This window comes from Papio anubis, chromosome 10, assembly GCF_008728515.1.
Source record: "Papio anubis isolate 15944 chromosome 10, Panubis1.0, whole genome shotgun sequence".
Lineage (NCBI taxonomy): Eukaryota > Metazoa > Chordata > Mammalia > Primates > Cercopithecidae > Papio > Papio anubis.
The window spans coordinates 45,354,866-45,373,847 of NC_044985.1; the positions used below are offsets into that span (position 1 = coordinate 45,354,866).

Consider the following 18,982-nt stretch of genomic DNA (forward strand, 5'->3'; position numbering starts at 1 on the left):
GTAATTTTATAACCTAGAATAAGTAATATTTTCTTGTTTTTTTAGTGTAGAATAATTAATATTTTTTGATGCAATGATTATAGTTATTGACCCAAATGGATTCTAAATACATCTCTTGGATAAAGTATGCGATGCATCAGTACTCCCTGAGGTTTGATAGTTAAGACCACAACTATTACATTATTTCACGGGTTTGTTCTCTAAATTTGTTAGGTAAAACAATTTCATAATCAATACTATATTTTGAAAAGTTTTTAGAATTATTTCTTTAATGCAAAGAAATATCATTTTTATTGGATAGTAATTAAGTATCTCTTTTGGTGCCTTTATGTCCTTTCTTTAGTCTTTCATTTACAAGTGAAGAATAACTTCTATTCACAATTTAGCTAATGTAATTTAATAGTTGGCTTTCATTAGTGGGAAAATCATGAAAGTAAGGATAATGGTTGTCCTACCATAGATTTTCAATTTTCTATTATGGTCATGTGCCATATGAGAAATGTTTTGGTCACTGAAGGACTGCATATACCATAGTGGTTCCATAAGATTATAATGGAGCTGAAAAGTTCCTGTTACCTAATGATATCTTGGTGATCCTGACCCTGTGTTGGCCTAGGCTAATGTGCGTGTTTGTGCCTTAGTTCTTAACAAAAAATATGTAAAAATTAAAAAAGAACAAAAAATTTTAAAAATAGAAAAAAGATGATAGGACAAGGATATAAAGATTGAAAATATATTGGTACAGCTGTACAATGTGTTTGTGTTTTAAGCTAAATGTTGTTACAAAAGAATCAAAAAGTTTAAAAAATTAAAATGTTTGTAAAGTAAAATTGTAAGCTAAGGTTAAGAAAGTGTTTTAAAAATAAATTTATTGTAGCCTAAGTGTATTGTACAGTGTTTATGAAATCTACAGCAGTATACAATTATGTCCTAGGCCTTCACATTCACCGCTCATCACTCACTGACTCACCCAGAGCAACTTCCAGTCCTGCAGGCTCCATTCACAGCAAGTGCCCTATACAGGTGTACCATTTTTTATATCATATTTTTACTGTACCTTTTAAATGATTAGATAAGTTTGGATTCACAAATACTTACCATTGTGTTACAATTGCATACACTATTCAGTACAGTAACATGCTGAACAGGTTTGTAGCTTAGGAGCAATAGGTTATACCAGATAGCATAGGTGTGTAGTAGGCTATCCCCTCCAGGTTTTAAGTACACTCTATGATGTTTGCATCATGACATAATTGCCTAAGAACACATTTTTCAGAACATGTCCCTGTCATTAAGTGAGGCTGTACTTAATATAATTAGTACTGTAATTAATATTTGGAAATCATAGTCTTTAAAGAAATAAGATCTTTCCAGATATTATAATATATTTTCTATTAATGCTTTTGGGCACCAATATTTTTTACTAGTTAAATCAACACTTTAGTGGGCAAGACAACCATGCAATAAGCACAGCAGGCTCTTGGCAAAATCATGAAGCAAAAAATATATATCTTTTGAACTTTCACCTTTTCTTTTGGTGCATTTTCATTCAGATTCTTTATTCAGGTTCTCTTTTTGACATGCTCTGCCCTGAGCACACCAGGCTCCCAGACTCCTCAAAACTTTTCTGTTGTCTAAAGAATATAGTGGATTCATGGCCTATACTAGTGTTCAAAATGAATTTAAAAGTTTCACTGACAGAATAGGAAAAAAGTTTTGCAATCTATTCATCTGACAAAGGTCCAATATCCAGAATCTACAAGGAACTTAAACAAATTTACAAGGAAAAACAAACAACCCATTAAAAAGTGGGCAACAGACATGAACAGACACTTCTTAAAAGAAGACATTTATGCGACCAACAAACATATAAATAAAAGCTCAACATCACTGATAATTAGAGAATTGCAAATCAAAACCACAATGAGATACCATCTCACACCAGAATGGTGATTATTAAAACATCAAGAAACAACAGATGCCAATGAGGCTGTGGAGAAATAGGAACACTTTTACACTTTTGGTGGAATGTAAATTCGTTTAACCATTGTGGAAGACAGTGTGGTGATTCCTTAAAGACCTAGAACCAGATATACTATTTGACCCAGCAATCCCATTACTGGCTACATACCCAAAGGAATTGAAATCATTCTTTATAAAGATACATGAATGCATACGTTCATTGCAGCACTATTCACAATAGCAAAGACGTGGAATCAACCCAAATGCCCATCAGCAATAGACTGGATAAAGAAAATGCCCTGGAATACTATGTAGCCATAAAAAGGAATGAGATCATGCCCTTTGCAGGGACCTGGATGGAGCTGGAAGCCTCCTCATTAAACTAAAGCAGGAACAGAAAACCAAACACCACATGTTCTCACTTATAAGTAGGAGCTGAACAATGAGAACACATGGATACAGGGAGGGGAACAACACACCGGGGCCTATGGCGAGGTGTTGGAAGAGAGAGAGCATCAGGAAAAATAGCTAATGCATGCTGGGTTTAATACCTAGGTAATGGGTTGATAGGTGAAGCAAACCACCGTGGCACACATTTACCTATGTAACAAACCCACATGTCTTGCACATGTATCCCAGAACTTAAAGTAAAATAATATTAAATTCAAAAAAAAGAAATTTGAAAGTGGTGAAACCAAATTATGTCTCTAATTTGATTTCCATACGCATATAGAGACTATATGTGTACATATAGATACATACATGTCTTTTAAATTGTGCTTTACTTTCTACAGTCCAATGTGATGCGGTGAGATACAAGTATAAACTTTCATTATACATCAAGAAAATCAAAAGCTGATTTACAGATTTAACCCAATAGTTGTATTCCCTAGAAAGTTTTGAATTTAATTTAGAAAATTAGACACTATGTTCCCATGGCTGTAAAATTTAATATTGCCTTGAACATGTGGAGATAGAGAGTAGAAGGATGGCTATCAGAGGCTGGGAAGGGTAGGTGCGGGGTGGGGTGGGGGTGGCGATGGTTAATGGGTGCAAAAAGAAAAATAGAAAGAATGAATAAGACCTAGTATTTGATAGCACAACAGAGTGACTATAGTCAAAATAATTTAAATATACCTTAAAAAATAACTAGAAGAGTATAATTCGGTTGTTTGTAACACATAGAATAAATGCTTGACGGGATGGATAGCCCATTTTCCATAATGTTATTATTATGTATTGTGTACCTATATCAAAACATCTCAGGTACCCCATGAATATATACAACTACTGTGTACCCCAAAATTAAAAATTAATATTGTCATTATTTTAAAAAGTAAATAAGTATTATTGAGCTCTTATATACTCAATTCTGTGATTTTCAAGAAACATAAAATATGGTTTCTGCCCTCAGGAGAGCAGAATCTCATAGAGGAGATAATCTTGTGTAGGAAACAAGTCTTCCATCCTTTGTTCATCAAACATTCGTTGAATGTTTATATATTCAAATTAGAAATCCATTCTTTTGAGGAATTTACAGGTTAAGAGACAAAACATACATGAACGTTATGAAACAAGTTTGTAAATGGTGAACGGACATAATAGAAGTTCAAATAAAATATTATTCATTTGGAGGTCATGTACATAAAAAGAAAAGTGTCCATGTGAAATAATGTAGGCTACATGTCAAATAAATGAGGTTAATAACATGGAGCTTTAGACGACATATTAGTCATGTAGTTTGGGGGAAGCTGGGGAGGATTTTATTTAGGAGATAAGACAAATTCTTCTTAAACAAAGAAAAGAAAGGAAAAGAGCAGTGGAGTCTGTGGAAAGGACACTCCAGAAGGAGGGACTTGTAAACATGTGGTTCCACATGTTAGAATCCTCTGCCTTTCGATATGATCCTCTGCCTTTTTATAAATTAGCATTTTTAAGGATTAAAAATTTTTATGTAAATATATAGACATATAAAAGTAGATAATTATTCAAAGAAAAATATATAGGACTATTAAGTGTTATAATACATTTTTCTATGAGCTGAAATTTGGATTGTTGAGCATACTTGATTCACTTTATTGTGAGAATAATATTCCTTGTCTGCATGATTATAGAATGTTGTTATGGTGAGTTGCACCCCAAATATTTGAATATAAAGTAGTGTTCCTTAAGAGAACTGAACTTTTAAGTCAGTACTTAACACATAATATGAAATATTGTTTTAAAGAGACCAAATGACTCCAAGCCTAAAATAGTTTAATGAAGTCATTTTGAACGTTAACATTGCTAATGAAAGACTCTTCAATCAGGTGGAGGAATCGTCAGCAGCCAAGATGGCATGGATAAAGGCAGGTCGCAGGGGCAAATGATGGCAGTATTTATCAAGTCCAATGTAGGGCATTGAGCACTCGATCTAAAAACCTCCAATGACTTATCTAGATATAGATGGTATATTTTTACCTTATATAATCAGATGTTTAAATTTTAACGAACTCATCCAAGTTCGATGCTACATTTGCTAAAGCAATTTTCATTACAATTTGACTTTCCATGGTGGTGGACTGGAGAGGAGTTAGCAGCCTTAGCAGCCATGTATTGTAAATTAACAAATCTTGGTGAGCAAAAAAAATTGTATTGTTTTTAACAATGTAGAAAGGCAGTTATTTATTTTCAGGTTGCTTAAATTGAAATAAGCAGTGTTTCATAGATGATTGGCATGTTCCCTTTTATTCCAAAGGCAGATGAAAGAGTGATTCTCTCAGAACTGGAGAAAAAGGCAAGTTCGAGTAGCATCACTTTAAATTTTGTTACGATTTTTACACCTTACATGGCCCCTAAATTACAAAACTTCTGTACGATTTCGAAACTTTAAAGACAAAGGGAGCATCTTGGTGGTTTGCTGGCAGTATTGTTCTATACCGTTTGGGTAAGCCCTGGGGCAAATGCATTGGTCAGAAATTCCAGAACTATTGTTTATTTTAAATAATTTAAACTTTTTGGATATTAACTTAAATCTTATCTCTAGCATTCACTCAAACAAAAATATCCTCAAAAATGACAAAATGAAAGTGACAGTTTAAAGTATGGATCTGAAATTTGAGGTGTAAACTGTTGTCTACTTCCTAGAAATCTGCGGGCCAACTGTGCTCGTAACAAGATCTCATCCAGCAAAGAGTTGCAGCAGTTTTCCTTTTTTGCTATATCTGGCTTTATTTTTTTCAGGTCTATTGAGTTTAATTAACAAATGAAAAATCAAAGTTTGTACCATTTGACTAACATCTCCTCATTTTCCCTACCCTTCAGCCCCTGGCAACCAGCATTCTACTCTATTTCTACAAATTCGACTTTTTTTTTTTTAAGATTCCACATATAAGTGATATGTGTAGTATTTGTGTTTCTTTGTTTGGCTCATTTCACTTAGCAAAATGCCCTTCAGATTCAGGTTGTCCCAAATGGCAGGATTTCCTTCATTTTTATGGCTAAAAAATATCCTGTTGTCTATATATACTACGTTTTCTCTATCTATTTGTATATCCATGGATGCATAGGTTGTTTCCATATTGTGGACATTATGAATAATGCTGTAACATTATTCTAACATGGGAGTGCAGATATCAACATTGTATTTCTTAGGGTGCAGGTTTAAGAGAAATACTTAAAACTTGGCACATTCACAAAAGTAATGCCAATCATTGAGGTCTCTTGAGAGACAGCTGACTTTTCCAGATGTCATCCACTTTACCAGATGATAGCCCCTTTTTTTTATTACTCACTTTACCTTTATGCTACAATAATTTTGTTGAAAACATGTGTGACTTTGAGACATATCATTTATTATTCATGACCTGATATCATAGTTGCTTAGTATAAATACATCAAAATTGTAAGGTCAGAGGAACAAATTATTTGAATTTAGGGATTAATGATGGAAGACCTCATTAATTAAGGCAAGGATTCAGACACCTTAACTCCCTTAAAACTTGCATGTACAACTCACATGTTGTGCTATTATTTGTGCATAGGTATTTTTTTCCCCAGACATACTTTATGCTGCTTAAGGCTAAGACCATATTTTACTTCCTTTAAACCTCACAATGTTAAAGCAGAAATACGATAAAATGTTTAATGAATGAAATTCAGAAACTACAGCAGATTGTTAAAAAAAAAGCAGGAATAAAGCCGTTCCGTTCCTATATATACTGTACATATTTAAAAAGAGGAATTTACTTTAGAAGTAACAGGAAAAAAAAAAAACCTCTCACTTAGAAAGGATTACGGCTTTGGTGGAGAAACATAAGGGCATAACAAACTATTATGTTTGAGGCTAATGGACAGAATAATTCAGATTCCTGTTTGATTTTATGTTCTTTGAAGAGGTGCTAGTTCACCTAATTAATTTAAAACAGGCTTTAAACCTTAACCCAATTTTAAATCGAAATGGTAACCATCAGTCAACAGAAGATAAAGTTGCAGAATTATCTTTGGAAGAAATGTTAACACATCCCCTTTGGTCATTATTATTTTAGTTTAAAATTACTGCTAGATGTTAATGATATTGAGATAGATTATTTAAAAAATCTTAGTATGTTGACACTGAATTTTTTATATCTTTTTATCCCATAATCAAAGTTATTATGACCTTAAGCTAAATTTCAATACTCCGTTTAATTCTCCAGGTATCTATAAACAAAAAAGACTGAATGTGAAATTGTAACTAAGCATAAATATTTGTATATGTGAATATGATATAGTAATTACTTCTTTTCCTAGAAAGATATTTGGAGTTCAACAAAATATAGACTGGATAAATATTATAACTTCACAATACAGAGAAATTAAGAATCCCTAGAGCCAACTAAGTAAAGGAGAAAATGGTTTTCGATTTTCCTTTATTCTGTATTTCTGAAGTTTTCTGTTCTGTGCCATGGACTGAAACTGATTTTTAGCACACCTATAATTAGCATTGATTTTAAATATTATTTACAAATCAACTCTTTTTGCTGATGTTTCATTCATACTACTTAATTTGCTCTTATATACCCAATACTAGTTGTTCTTGGAGGGAAATGAAGAATAATTTTAAAACTTCATTTTCTTTAACTTTTGCATACTGTTGCATTTTCATCCTTCAGGAGGTATGATTTTAGAGATAAATTCTCCTTGGTCATCCTCTCAATCTAAAATTACACTGGTATCAACTCTTAACTGTCATTTTTTGAGGATTTTAACCTACATATGTATAATCATTTATGTTTAACAAAACATTTATTGATTAGCATTTAGAGGCTTCCCAATAGTGTGCTGTTACAAATTCTGTTGCTATAGTCATCATTGCACTTATATGTCTGTGCTGTCATTCCTTAGGCTATTTTTATAGAATGTATTCTCAAGAGTAAGAATGTTTAAAATTATTATAGTTCTATTTACAGTCAGGCTTAAGAAGCACTCTTTCATTGCATTTAAGAGCTTCTTAATAGGCTAATTCCTGCATTCTACAACCATATACACTAAAGAGAACAATAATTCAATGGAACAAATGTTTAATGATAGCAGTTACATGGCTACCTCACGTTTATTTATTTATTTATTTATTTTATTCTTATTCTTATTTTTTGAGATGGAGTCTCAACCTGTCACCCAGGCCGCAGTGCAGTGGCGCAATCTCAACTCACTGCAAGCTCCTCCTCCCGGGTTCACGCCATTCTCCTGCCTCAGCCTCCCGAGTAGCTGGGACTACAGGCGCCGCCACCACACCCGGCTAATTTTTTGTATTTTTTTAGTAGAGACAGGGTTTCACCATGTTAGCCAGGATGGTCTCGATCTCCTGACCTCGTGATCTGCCCGCCTCAGCCTCCCAAAGTGCTGGGATTACAGGCGTGAGCCACCGCTCCTGGACGACATTTATTATCTTTCTCTTGTTTGAGTCACCTTTGAAATTGTTCTTTTATTTACTATAAGAGTAGCTTCAAAGGTGACTCAAACAAGAGAAGTATGTTTTGAGTTTTGAAATAGCCATCCCGGCACAGAAAGGTAATTTTAGTGGCCTGAAAAATGTCTTCATTTTGAACGATTCACAGCATAGTTTAAGGACATATTAAGTTCAAATGTTGCCAGTGTATTTATTAGGTGTGATGGAGGAATATGAAAGTGAATCATACAGATGATTTGTCTTAAGGATCTTAATAATTGTAAATGAAAGACAAGATTAAGCCCAAAAGAAAGTGAAAATATTTCAGAGTAGTCAGAAAGTTAAAATCGAGGATTAAAAGGCTTTGAGAAAGGGAGGTGGAACCAAAAACATGTAGTCAAGGAAGGTTTCATGGAAGATGTTCTTTGTTAAACTTTGATGGATAGATAGGATTTAAAACTATGGAGATGAAGGAGAGAGGCCTGCATTCTTACAACAACAACAAGAAGTACTTCTTATTTCCTGGATTTGAGGCACCTTATGAATTAAGCACTTTATAATTTTAGTTAATCTAATTTTTCAACAAACACTATGTAGATAGATACTGTTACTATCTACACGATATTGGTAGGGAAACTGAGGTCCACAGAAATTTTGTAACTGGTAAAATGTCCGAGGGTTATTAAATGGCAGCACTAAGATCTGAACCAAGGTCAGATGTAATAGCATGAAAAAAACTTGAGGCCTTAAAACACAGAATGATTATTGGGAATGGTGAGCTATTGGGTTTAGGCAGAGTAACTGACAAATAAAGGCAAGTAGTGGTTGATGAGATTGGAAAGATCTCTCAGGATCAGTTATGAAGGTCATCAAATACTAGCTTAGGAAACCTGTAGAGAGTTTTTGACTAGCTAGTGACATAGTGGTTTTGGACAGGTTGAAAATAAGGCTAAAGAGCGGTTACTGGATTTTGTGACTAGGTAGTCATTCGTATAGCCATCACATTTATTCAGTAATTTCTGTGTGCCAGGATTGTGAGGCAAATGTTGCCAATGTTGAGAATTAGGATAGAGAAATGGCCTTTGGATGTGGAAAGAGGAAGGAACTGATCCTCCTCCGTTATGTACTTTCTCTCCTACATTTAGCTTATCAACTTTTTAAAGGATCCGTTGGATCTTCTCTTACTAGTGAAGATGATAACAATAATAAAAATAATATCATTTATTGAACTTATATTTGCTAGACTATGTTGATTGCCTTATGTATATTGTCTTCTTTAACCTTCAAAATAACTTTATGAGGTAAAACAATATTAACTGTATTTTACAGATGAGGAAACTTAAGGTTGGAAGCTCAACTTGCTCATGGTTACTAATTGGTGAATCCAAGATTTAGTCAGTATTTGACTCCAAAGTCATCAGAATATAAAAGCTATGTTATAGCACTGCATTTTTTAAAAAACAGGTTCTGCTCTATGAGCTCTGAAGTGACTTCACTCTTATTCTCAGATCTTGGAAACTAGTGCTTAGCCATGTATTTTGTGTCTGATTCAGTCTGATTATTTCATAATTTTAGTTTATACAGTTTTTTCTTTTTTTAATACTATAAGAAGTCAATCTTTTTTAGAGTGATAGTAGCAAAAATATATTCAGTAATTACTCTATGACAGGCAGTGCACTACCTGCTTCACACATAATAATCACGTTTAATCCTTGCACAACAATTCCACTAGGGTTATCATCATTTTACATTTGAGAAAACTGAGACAGAAAGCATATATACAGATACCAAGGTCAAAACCAGGATTTGAAACTGGTAGTCTGCCTCCATAGCCTGTGCTTCTAAGCACAGACATATGAGTCCTTTTGACAAATAAAGGATGAGTTTCGAGGGTTTTTAGTTTTTTCTTTTAGGTGTTTTTTGCTGTTAACAATCGTATTTATTTATGATCTGTGAACCTATGTTAGATTTTAAAAAGACAAAACCTGTCTTTAGCTTTCATAACTGTCACTTTAAGTACAATTTTAGTGTTGCCAAAATTGCATTTTTCACTGCACACTAATTATTTATTTTCATTTAAAAATTTTAAAATAATATTAATTTAATATATAATAGTTATACATAGTTAGGGATATATTTGATATTTTGATCCAAGCATACAACTGCAATGATCACATCAGGATAATTGCAATATCTGTCACCTCAAACATTTATCTTTTCTTTTGTTGGGAACATTCCAATTCTTCTCTTCTAGCTATGTTGAAATATGCAGTAAGTTATTGTTGACTATAATCTCCCTACTATAACAGTGAATACTATAACTGATTCCTTCTAATTTCATTTTTGTACCTATTAACCAATTTCTGTTTATGCCCCTGCCTTTTACCCTTCCTAGCTTCTCATAACCACCATTCTACTCTCTACCCCCATAAGATCCACATTTTTAGCTCCCAGATATGAATGTGAAATCATCAGAGATATGCCAATCAAAACCACAATGAGATATCAGTTAAAATGGCTATTATCAAAAAGACAAAAAATAATGGATGCTGGCCAGGATGCAGAGAAAGGGGAATGTTGGTACACTGTGAGTAGAAACACAAAGTAGTACTGCCACTGTGGAAAATAGTGTGTGGAAGTTCCTCAAAAACTAAAAATAGAACTACCATATGACCCAATTCCACTGCTGAGTATCTATCCAAAAGAATGGAAATGAGTATATTGAAGAGATATATGCATTCCCATGTTTATTGCAGCATTTCACAACAGCCAGGATATGGAATCAACCTAAGTGTCCAACCACAGATGAATGGATAAAGAAAATGTGGTATACATACACAATGAAATATTATGTAGCCATAAAAAGAGCAAAATCCTGTCATTTGCAGCAACATGGATGAAACTGGAGGTCATTATGTTAAGTGAAATAAGCCAAGATTGCATTTTAATGATAGCTAAGTTTATCAAAAAATTTCACTTAAGGGATCATTATTTCATTGGATTTTGTAAACAATGAAAACTTTCAAAGATTAAATAAAATGCAGATTTTTATTTATATATTCCTATCATTTACTTAGCACTGGAATAGTACTTGGAGAGAATAAGTTGACACATTAAAAAATATTGTCTTTACACATGGTATTTTGGAGACTTACTGGTGGCTTTTTGGTCCTCCCAAGTTATTCCTTGGCTGAAGGTATATTTGATAGTCATTTGGAAGGTTTCCTAAGGCTACAAAAATCTGTCTTTCTGTTTCAAAGAGTAAAATAGCTTGCCGTGGGAAAATGACTCTCTCTTTAGGTCCGCTCATTCTACAGATGTCACAGAGAAAAAATAAAGTCTATGTCTACATTTATCATTGCGCTGGTTTTCAATTAGTCTGCTTTGCCATCTTTTAGTAATTTCTATTCAAAGAGTTGTTTTGTCTTACAATCCTAGGTATGTTCTTTATGGATCAGCAGTGTATCTTTGTCTATAAGCATAGAAACAAGGAAGCTTTATTTATCCTAAGTTTTTGTTACCTTTCCTTTTCCATTTTCATATTAACTATTTGAGATTATTATTCTATGTAGAGAGTGTGTGATGACACAGTTTTGGCCAGACAATGAGGAAACAAGGTATTTCTATTGCAGAATGTAAATAGATATAACCCCTCTGGAGGGAAATTCAGCAATTTTTACCCAAAGCCTCAAAAACATTTATATTATTTGATCCAGTAAGTTTACTTATTGGGGTTTATTGTAAGAAAATAGAGGATATGTGTAAGGCTATGCGCACAAATATGTTTATTACATTGTTATTTATAATATTGAAAAATAGAAAAAATAGAAAAGTCTAAGAATAGGAGATTGGTTCAATAAAGTATGGTACCTCTATATTATAGAATACTAGTTAGCCATTAAACATTATGTTATAGAAAAATACTTACTGACATAAGGAAATGTTAATATAATACTTGGTAAAGATGAATAGTTTACTATCATTTTGTGTGTATGTTATTTAAAATACTAAAACTAAAATATCAACAATGGTTATCTTTGTATAATGAAATTTTATGAGTGATTCTCCCCACCTTTTTGATCTTTATGTTTTCTTCTGTCTGTATAGATATGAAGCACTTTTATAACTGGTATAAAAAGTTAGCCAAATACAAAGTCAGTATTATCCAGAAAATTATTATGTCTCTTGTTTTCCTCTATTGTGTGATCTACTATACAGTTTTACTGATGATGATGAAATTAGAAATAAAAGAAATCTATTAATAACTGCAGTAAAAAAAAAAAGGTGTATTATTAAGGTTTGCTGCAGTCATTTGTATATTGAAAGGATACCATATCTTTACCTGTTTAGAAAAGCAAAGGTGTTTTATTTGAGGCACAAACACTTCATCTGAACTGACCCTATGTGTTGTGACACCCTACAACATCTACCCCAACAAGCGGTGTTGATTATTTGCCATAATAATTAGGATTTCAGTAGAAATGGCCAGCCTCCATCTATAAGGTGTTCTTTCCTAATAGCTTTGTTGTACACTATACATACGTGGTGACCTATGCCCCCAAGTTCAACCATATTCCTTGTAAATGTGAAAATATGGTAGTTTCATCACTTCTCAAAAAAAGAGAAATAGGTACTCTGCAGCACTCTCAGTGCTTTCCATTGTCCTGCTAGTAGTGAAAATCACTTAAGATAAAATCTAACTAACAATGATTAGTTAGACAAATAGTGTCAAAAAGTTATGCCATACAATTTTTCCAGTTTTTTCATATAGCACTAAAACTGTTGTGAGAGTGAATTTGTCAAAAACAGTCTGTACCAGCTTTAGCCCAGTATAAATAAAGTGTGAAAGTAAACAATCAATCACACACACACATAATAAATAATATGCGAGGCACATAAGGAATGATTTTTTTTAAAGTTTAGATAGTCAATGAAAGTAGATTTGAATATTTTTATGAAATTAGACCGGAAATTTGAGTGCAATATTAGAAAGACTGAAATCTGAAGCAAAATTTTTAGTGAAAAGAGGAAGCACATGAGAAACAGGGGTATTTGTTGAACTGTTGAAATACTCCAAAGAAACTAGTTTCTATTTTTATGAAAAACAATGAAGTCTGTAGGTAAATATTTATAAGATAAGTCATATTGGGAGCCATCTTTACAAAATCAGACATTTTGTCTTTTTTTTCGGTGTATGTTTTACATAGTTGAGGTTGTACCCCACAAATATATTGATATCTTACTTTCCATTTAATATGCTATTATGCTATGTATTTTCCTTTGTCATTAACATCTTTTGTTCTTAATATTCAGTGGTTACATGGCATTACAGCTTTGGTGTTCCATAATTTAATTAATCTTTCTCTTATTGTTTCTATTTTTTTTTTTTACTTTTAAATAATGTAGCACTAAACATCTTGGAGCATATATCTTAATCTGCACTATTGCCTTCAGACAGGAAATACTAAGGTGAATGATTGAACATTTTTAAGACTCAATACATTTTGCCAAGTTATTTTGAGAAGATGAACTAATTTATACTTTTTAAAGCAATAGTATGTAAAACAAAATGAATTACTTGCATTTACTGAGGTATTTGAAGCAAGTCACTTTTGAATACAAATAAAAGGTAAATTCTTTATGATAAAAGTAAACTGTAATATAGAAACCTTTTGATTCTTATAGTTTTTTTACTGTATCTCAACTAAAAATATTAAAATGAATGTTATTTGAATGACTAAGATATAGTGTATTTATACAAAAATATAATTTCGGCCGGGCGTGGTGGCTCAAGCCTGTAATCCCAGCACTTTGGGAGGCTGAGGCGAGTGACTCCACAAGATCGGGAGGTCAGAGACCATCCTGGCTAACCGGTGAAACCCGTCTCTACTAAAAAATACAAAAAGCAAGCTGGGGCTGAGGTGGGCCGGGTGCTGTAGTCCCAGCTACTCGGGAAGAGCTGAGGCAGGAGAATGGTGTGAACCCGGGAGGCGGAGCTTGCAGTGAGCTGAGAGCTGGCCTCTGCACCACAGCCTGGGTGACAGAGAGAGACTCTGTCTCAAAAAAAAAAAAAAAAAAAAAAAAAAAATATATATATATATATATATATATATATGATTTCAAACAGTAGTGACTTCTATTGGGGAAAACCAGGAAACAGGAATTCTGAATTTTGACCTTGGCCCTCCTACTAACTGATCTTGGGTATGTACTTAGCTCCCCTAGAGTTTAGTTTTCCCCATCTGTAAAATAAGTGTATTGGATCACATGATCCCTAAGAGATGAAAAGCCAGAGCTAAATGAGTAGTAATTATTATAAAGAAGTTCTTGCTCTTTTTAAGATGCTAATCCTTTATTATTTGAGATGTTCTCATGTGCAGCAAGTCATTAAATAAATAGAGTTACCTTCAATGTGTGCTTTTTACCCTGCTGTGATCTGAATGTTGTTGCACTTCCAAAGTTCGTGTGTTGACAATGGAATCACCAATATAATGGCATTAGGTGAGACATTTGGGAGACGATTAGACCGTGAGAGCAGAGCCTTCATAAATCGAATTAGTGCCCTTATAAAAGAGCCCCCAGAGAGTTGCCTTGCCCCCTTTTCTGCCATGTGAGGTTAGAGTGAGACTTCTCAGCCTTGAGAACTGTGAGAAATAAGTATTTGTTGTTGTGGTATTTTGTTACAGCAGCCCAAATGGACAAAGATACACTCTTTTGGCTCTCTCTTCTTTCAGTCCAAGGGTGTTCTGCTAGGTTTTGGCTACTTTTCATTTCTTTTATCAAATATTTGTTAAGTCTTATTAGGGAAAGTCTAGAGGTATTCTTCTTTACTGGTATGACCATATCCTAATAACACTGGTATGAGTAACATACTGTATGAATAATTAATTTGTTTTAGAGCAATGGTTTTCTAAAAATGGGGTATCATAGTTTTTAGTAATTGTGTTAAATTACTATTAAGAGGGTCAAATAATAGATTTTAAGTAATTTTTTGGTTTAAATAGATCTTGTCAACTAGATAATAGAGAGATTAAGAGCTGCTTTGCACTCAGGTTTCATGTTTTTATTACAAAGATCAATTGTGCTTACAAGAAAACACTGAAGGAAATTAGATTATATATACTAATTAATAACATCCAGAGAATGATAAAAATATCATTGTTTGTATTCATGCTGTGAGAAAATACCTGAAGGAAAAGTTCAATTTTCTTATTTTTCATTATTGATTCATTTAATAGCTTTGATATGTAATCGTATAGGAGATTAGGAATGAACCTTACTTGATGTTTCTCTTTTCCTCATTTCTCACATTCAATCCCTGAATTCTATCTTTTTTCAGTAAGATGTGGATCTTTCAGTAAGATCTGGAATCTATTCATTTCTCTTCATTCCTACTGCCACTTCTTTGGTTCAGGTCATCATCATCCCCTGATTGAAATTATGTAACATTCTTCTAATTTGTTTCCCGTCCTCCAGTTTTGTTTTACTCAATTGTCTATAGAGTAGCCAGGATATTTTAAACCTGATTATGCTGACGGTTTCTCATTTCCCTAAGGGTAAAGCTCACACTCTTTAAATGGCTCCTGAGACTTACCATGACTGGGCCTTGCTTCTCATCTCTCCCCTCTGTTCTTACACTTTATGGTCTAACCTATTCTGTATTTGCCATTCCTTGAATGTGACTAGCTCAGAATCTTCTGTTTTAACAGTACTTCCCTAGGGAAATCCTCTCTGATCCCTAGATTAGGGTAGGATGCCTTGCTACTGCTTTCATATCAACTTTTAATTCTTCAGTTATAACAAAACATACTTGTTTGATTTATCTGCTTTCTGTGATGTCAGGTTTTGTGTTGTTTGTTATGGAGTCCCTAGCACCTATACGGTACCTGACACACAGAGGATGTTCAATATTTTCTACAGGAAAGAATGAATATAGAAAGAGAGATGATGTAGCTTAGGGAGGCTTTATTGAGAGGATAGGTCTTAAAGGATGAGTACCTATTTTGATTAAAAGAGGGTAAATACTACATAGATAGAAATATTTGTTTACATGTGATTTTTCATTCAGATGTGTTATAGTACACATACAGCAGAATACCAAGCTCTGTGTCTCCAACCTGTGCAGTTAGAGGCAGTAGTTTTTCTAAAGGTATAATTTGGATCAGCCCGGTTTCTTAAGACTCATTGTGGCTAGTCTCCATCAAATGTTGTGTGTGAAAGAAGGGAAACTATTCACAGGTAAATAAAGAGTTCATAATCAAGAATTCAGGCTGTTCATAATGTGAGGGCCGTTTCAGGATAATATGTTGTACTTGGTGTCTTAATTTTGAATGTAGTTGAATTGAGTATAATCTTAGTCTTTTTTTTTTTTTTTTTTGGTTTGTGTTTTCTTTATTTCTAAAACACAACCTTTTGTCACATGGTAAAGAGAAAGCATTTCTAATTATAATTTTTGAGATATTGATTCTATTATTAGAACACTTTATCAATCTTAAAGTTTCCTGATTCTGCTATGTTGTGGTAAAAGAACACAGTACTCAAACTTTGATAATTAAGACACAGTGAAAATTCATAGTAAAAATGCCAATAACTTACATAGGTTTCATTACTTGACTTAACTATGCAGTTTTAGAATTTGGTAATACCACATTATCTTTTACATGTAAACTCTTTAGAAGATATTAAATAAAAAGATAAAATGTATGTTGGTCTGAAGAATCTGAAACATAAATGAAATCCCTGAAAATTAAAAGGGGAATATGTATTTGCCTATTTACTATTTACACAACTATCAAAGATTGCCAAAATAAAAATCCTTTTTAGACACTCAGCATTTTGATGGGTGGATAAGTGATGATATTCAGAGTTTGGAGGGAAGATTCCTTTAAGAGAATATAATTTTGCTTGGTAAGTCATAAAGCCTAAAGCTTAGTCACGTATAGAGAAAGCTGCCTAATAATTAAGAGTTGACATTTTAACATGGTATTTGCAACAGACACATTGGGTACTTAATTAAAAGGAGAACTGCTTATTTTTAAAGGACTGAAAAAATTTGACTCTCCTTGGCAAATGAAATCTTCATAGTATCAGATATGGGAAATCTGAAGGATGTGGCTCATTCTCTGTTTGGATGATGCAGAATTGCTCTAAGCAGTAAGCTTACTGTTTTCAGAGAGCATTAGCAGCATCAGCAAATACAACTGTGTCAGTCTCTCTTAGTATGGGGTGTTTGTAACTGCACAGGGGAGATGATAAATAGTATATGATTTGACATCTTGATGATGGCTTAAACAGATACTGATGGACAGATCTGCTGTTTGATATTTTTTTCACTAGCCCTGAAGATGCTGAGACATAGAGATCGCTGTGATTATCTTTGTAAGACAGGAAATGCAGTCTTTAGGGGTTTCTGGAAATAGAAAGGTCATGCAGTCTGGAACCTGTGAGCCTTTTCAATCTCTAAGTCATCAGGTATGACCTCATGAATTATGATGATAATATTAGAATGTAGGGTGCTTGTTTTTTCTAGTTCTTACTCATTGAAAATATATTGACTAATGTAATTGTTTATTGTCAGACTTTCCTTAGGATATTTGAACAAGTAAGATTTACGGCAGCTGAACAATATGATTATTAGAAATGTGTGTGTATGTGTGTGCCTGTGCATGTGTATGTGTTTAAATTTGTGTTTACTTTAGCTTTTTGGGGGAGAGAGCGGTAAAGGAAGAGATTCTTTGAATGTGATTAAAAGCAAGGTTTGGGGCGCTTCAGATTTTTCCAGAGTAAGCCTGAATAGAGTCAATCTTTATATTTTACTTCAAGTGATAAAAATAGTATAAATTGATCAAACTGATAAGGATACATCATAGCTAGCTGCTTACAGATAGCTACAAATATTTTTTAAATATTTGTACAAATATTTTACAAATATTTTTATTATTTGGAATTTTTTTTAAGCATAGAAACTGACGCTGCTACCACTGTAATATGCTATATAGCAATGAAAGTTTGGTGAATAGAATCGTCTTTGCAGCATCTGACCTATAAACTCATTTCCTGAAATTTATGTTGCATTATCTGAACCGTTTTAAAGACATTGGTTTTAATCATTTCTGAGATCTATTGAAATACTGATGCTCTTGGTGCTTTTAAGGTAGATATATACTAATGCATTGTTCATAGATGAAAGCAGACTATAAATCTGTTTTTCACAAAGAAAGCTTGTGACATTTAAGCTTGTTGAAGATTTTTTTACCCAGAGAGCTTCGTCCTTTGCTTACTTTCATTTTCAAATTGAAAATACTTGACTATATTAAACATGCAAATGATTTGGATTTCAATGTCCATTTTGTCCTGAAACTCTGCCATTTATTTTAAACTATTTTCACCCATCAAGTTATATATAATGCATTAACTTTGATTTGTTATAGCATATCCTTGGAATTATATACTTGGGTAAGAAACTACCTATATTTGACATTCAGATTTTGAAGGAAATATATTTCATTTTTAAAAATATTGCACATACTTCTGCCTCAATGTTAGAGAACTTTTCAGGTACTTTATATTAAATAAAATAATCAAAAAGAGATAAACATGTTGCAGCAGTTCTCAACAGCAAGATGGTTTTGTCTTCATGATTCCGTAGCCTGATTGTAATTTAATCCTTTATCAGGGTGAAATGACATAGATTAAAAAATGAATATATTTAAGGAAGTCTGAAACAATGAATTGATTCAGTTAAGGGGTAAGTTTCTCCTTTTTAATTAAAAACACATTCTGCCTACTGATGTTAACTATAATTTATATGTTATTCAGGCTACTTAGCCAGCTTATATTCTTATTAGTAGGGAAGATTGGCATATTCTTAAGCTTGATTAATTTTGAAATGATTTGAATATACCTTTTAATTGCAACAAAACCTGTCTAATCTGTTAGAATTTATTTCCAGTATTTGCATGTATTAGTCATTATGAGTACATTCTGTTTCTTGGCATCGCTTTGGGATTCCTCTTGGTATTGGTTTCACAGCATTCTGCTATTTTTCACTGTATTCCTGACCTTTCAAGAGAACCAAACTGTAAAGATTTTTGGTTACTTTCCTTTAGTAGC

General features: G+C 33.1%; 1 protein-coding gene across 11 annotated transcripts in view; it reads left to right on the top strand.

Moving 5' to 3' along the window:
• The window catches only part of SLC4A10 (solute carrier family 4 member 10), a 378,984-nt gene that overhangs the window by 72,043 nt on the left and 287,959 nt on the right, over positions 1-18,982 (top strand). For 4 of the 11 annotated variants that reach the window (XM_017946583.2, XM_021923664.2, XM_017946582.3 and 1 more), the window contains exon 2: positions 17,207-17,341. The exons of 6 other annotated variants lie outside the window; for them this stretch is intronic. In XM_017946583.2, coding sequence (XP_017802072.1) covers positions 17,261-17,341 — 81 coding nt within the window. In that variant the 5' untranslated portion in view covers positions 17,207-17,260. Of the gene's footprint in view, positions 1-16,294; positions 17,342-18,982 lie in introns of those variants that run through there. One more of the 11 variants, XM_021923663.2, reaches the window with a different exon arrangement.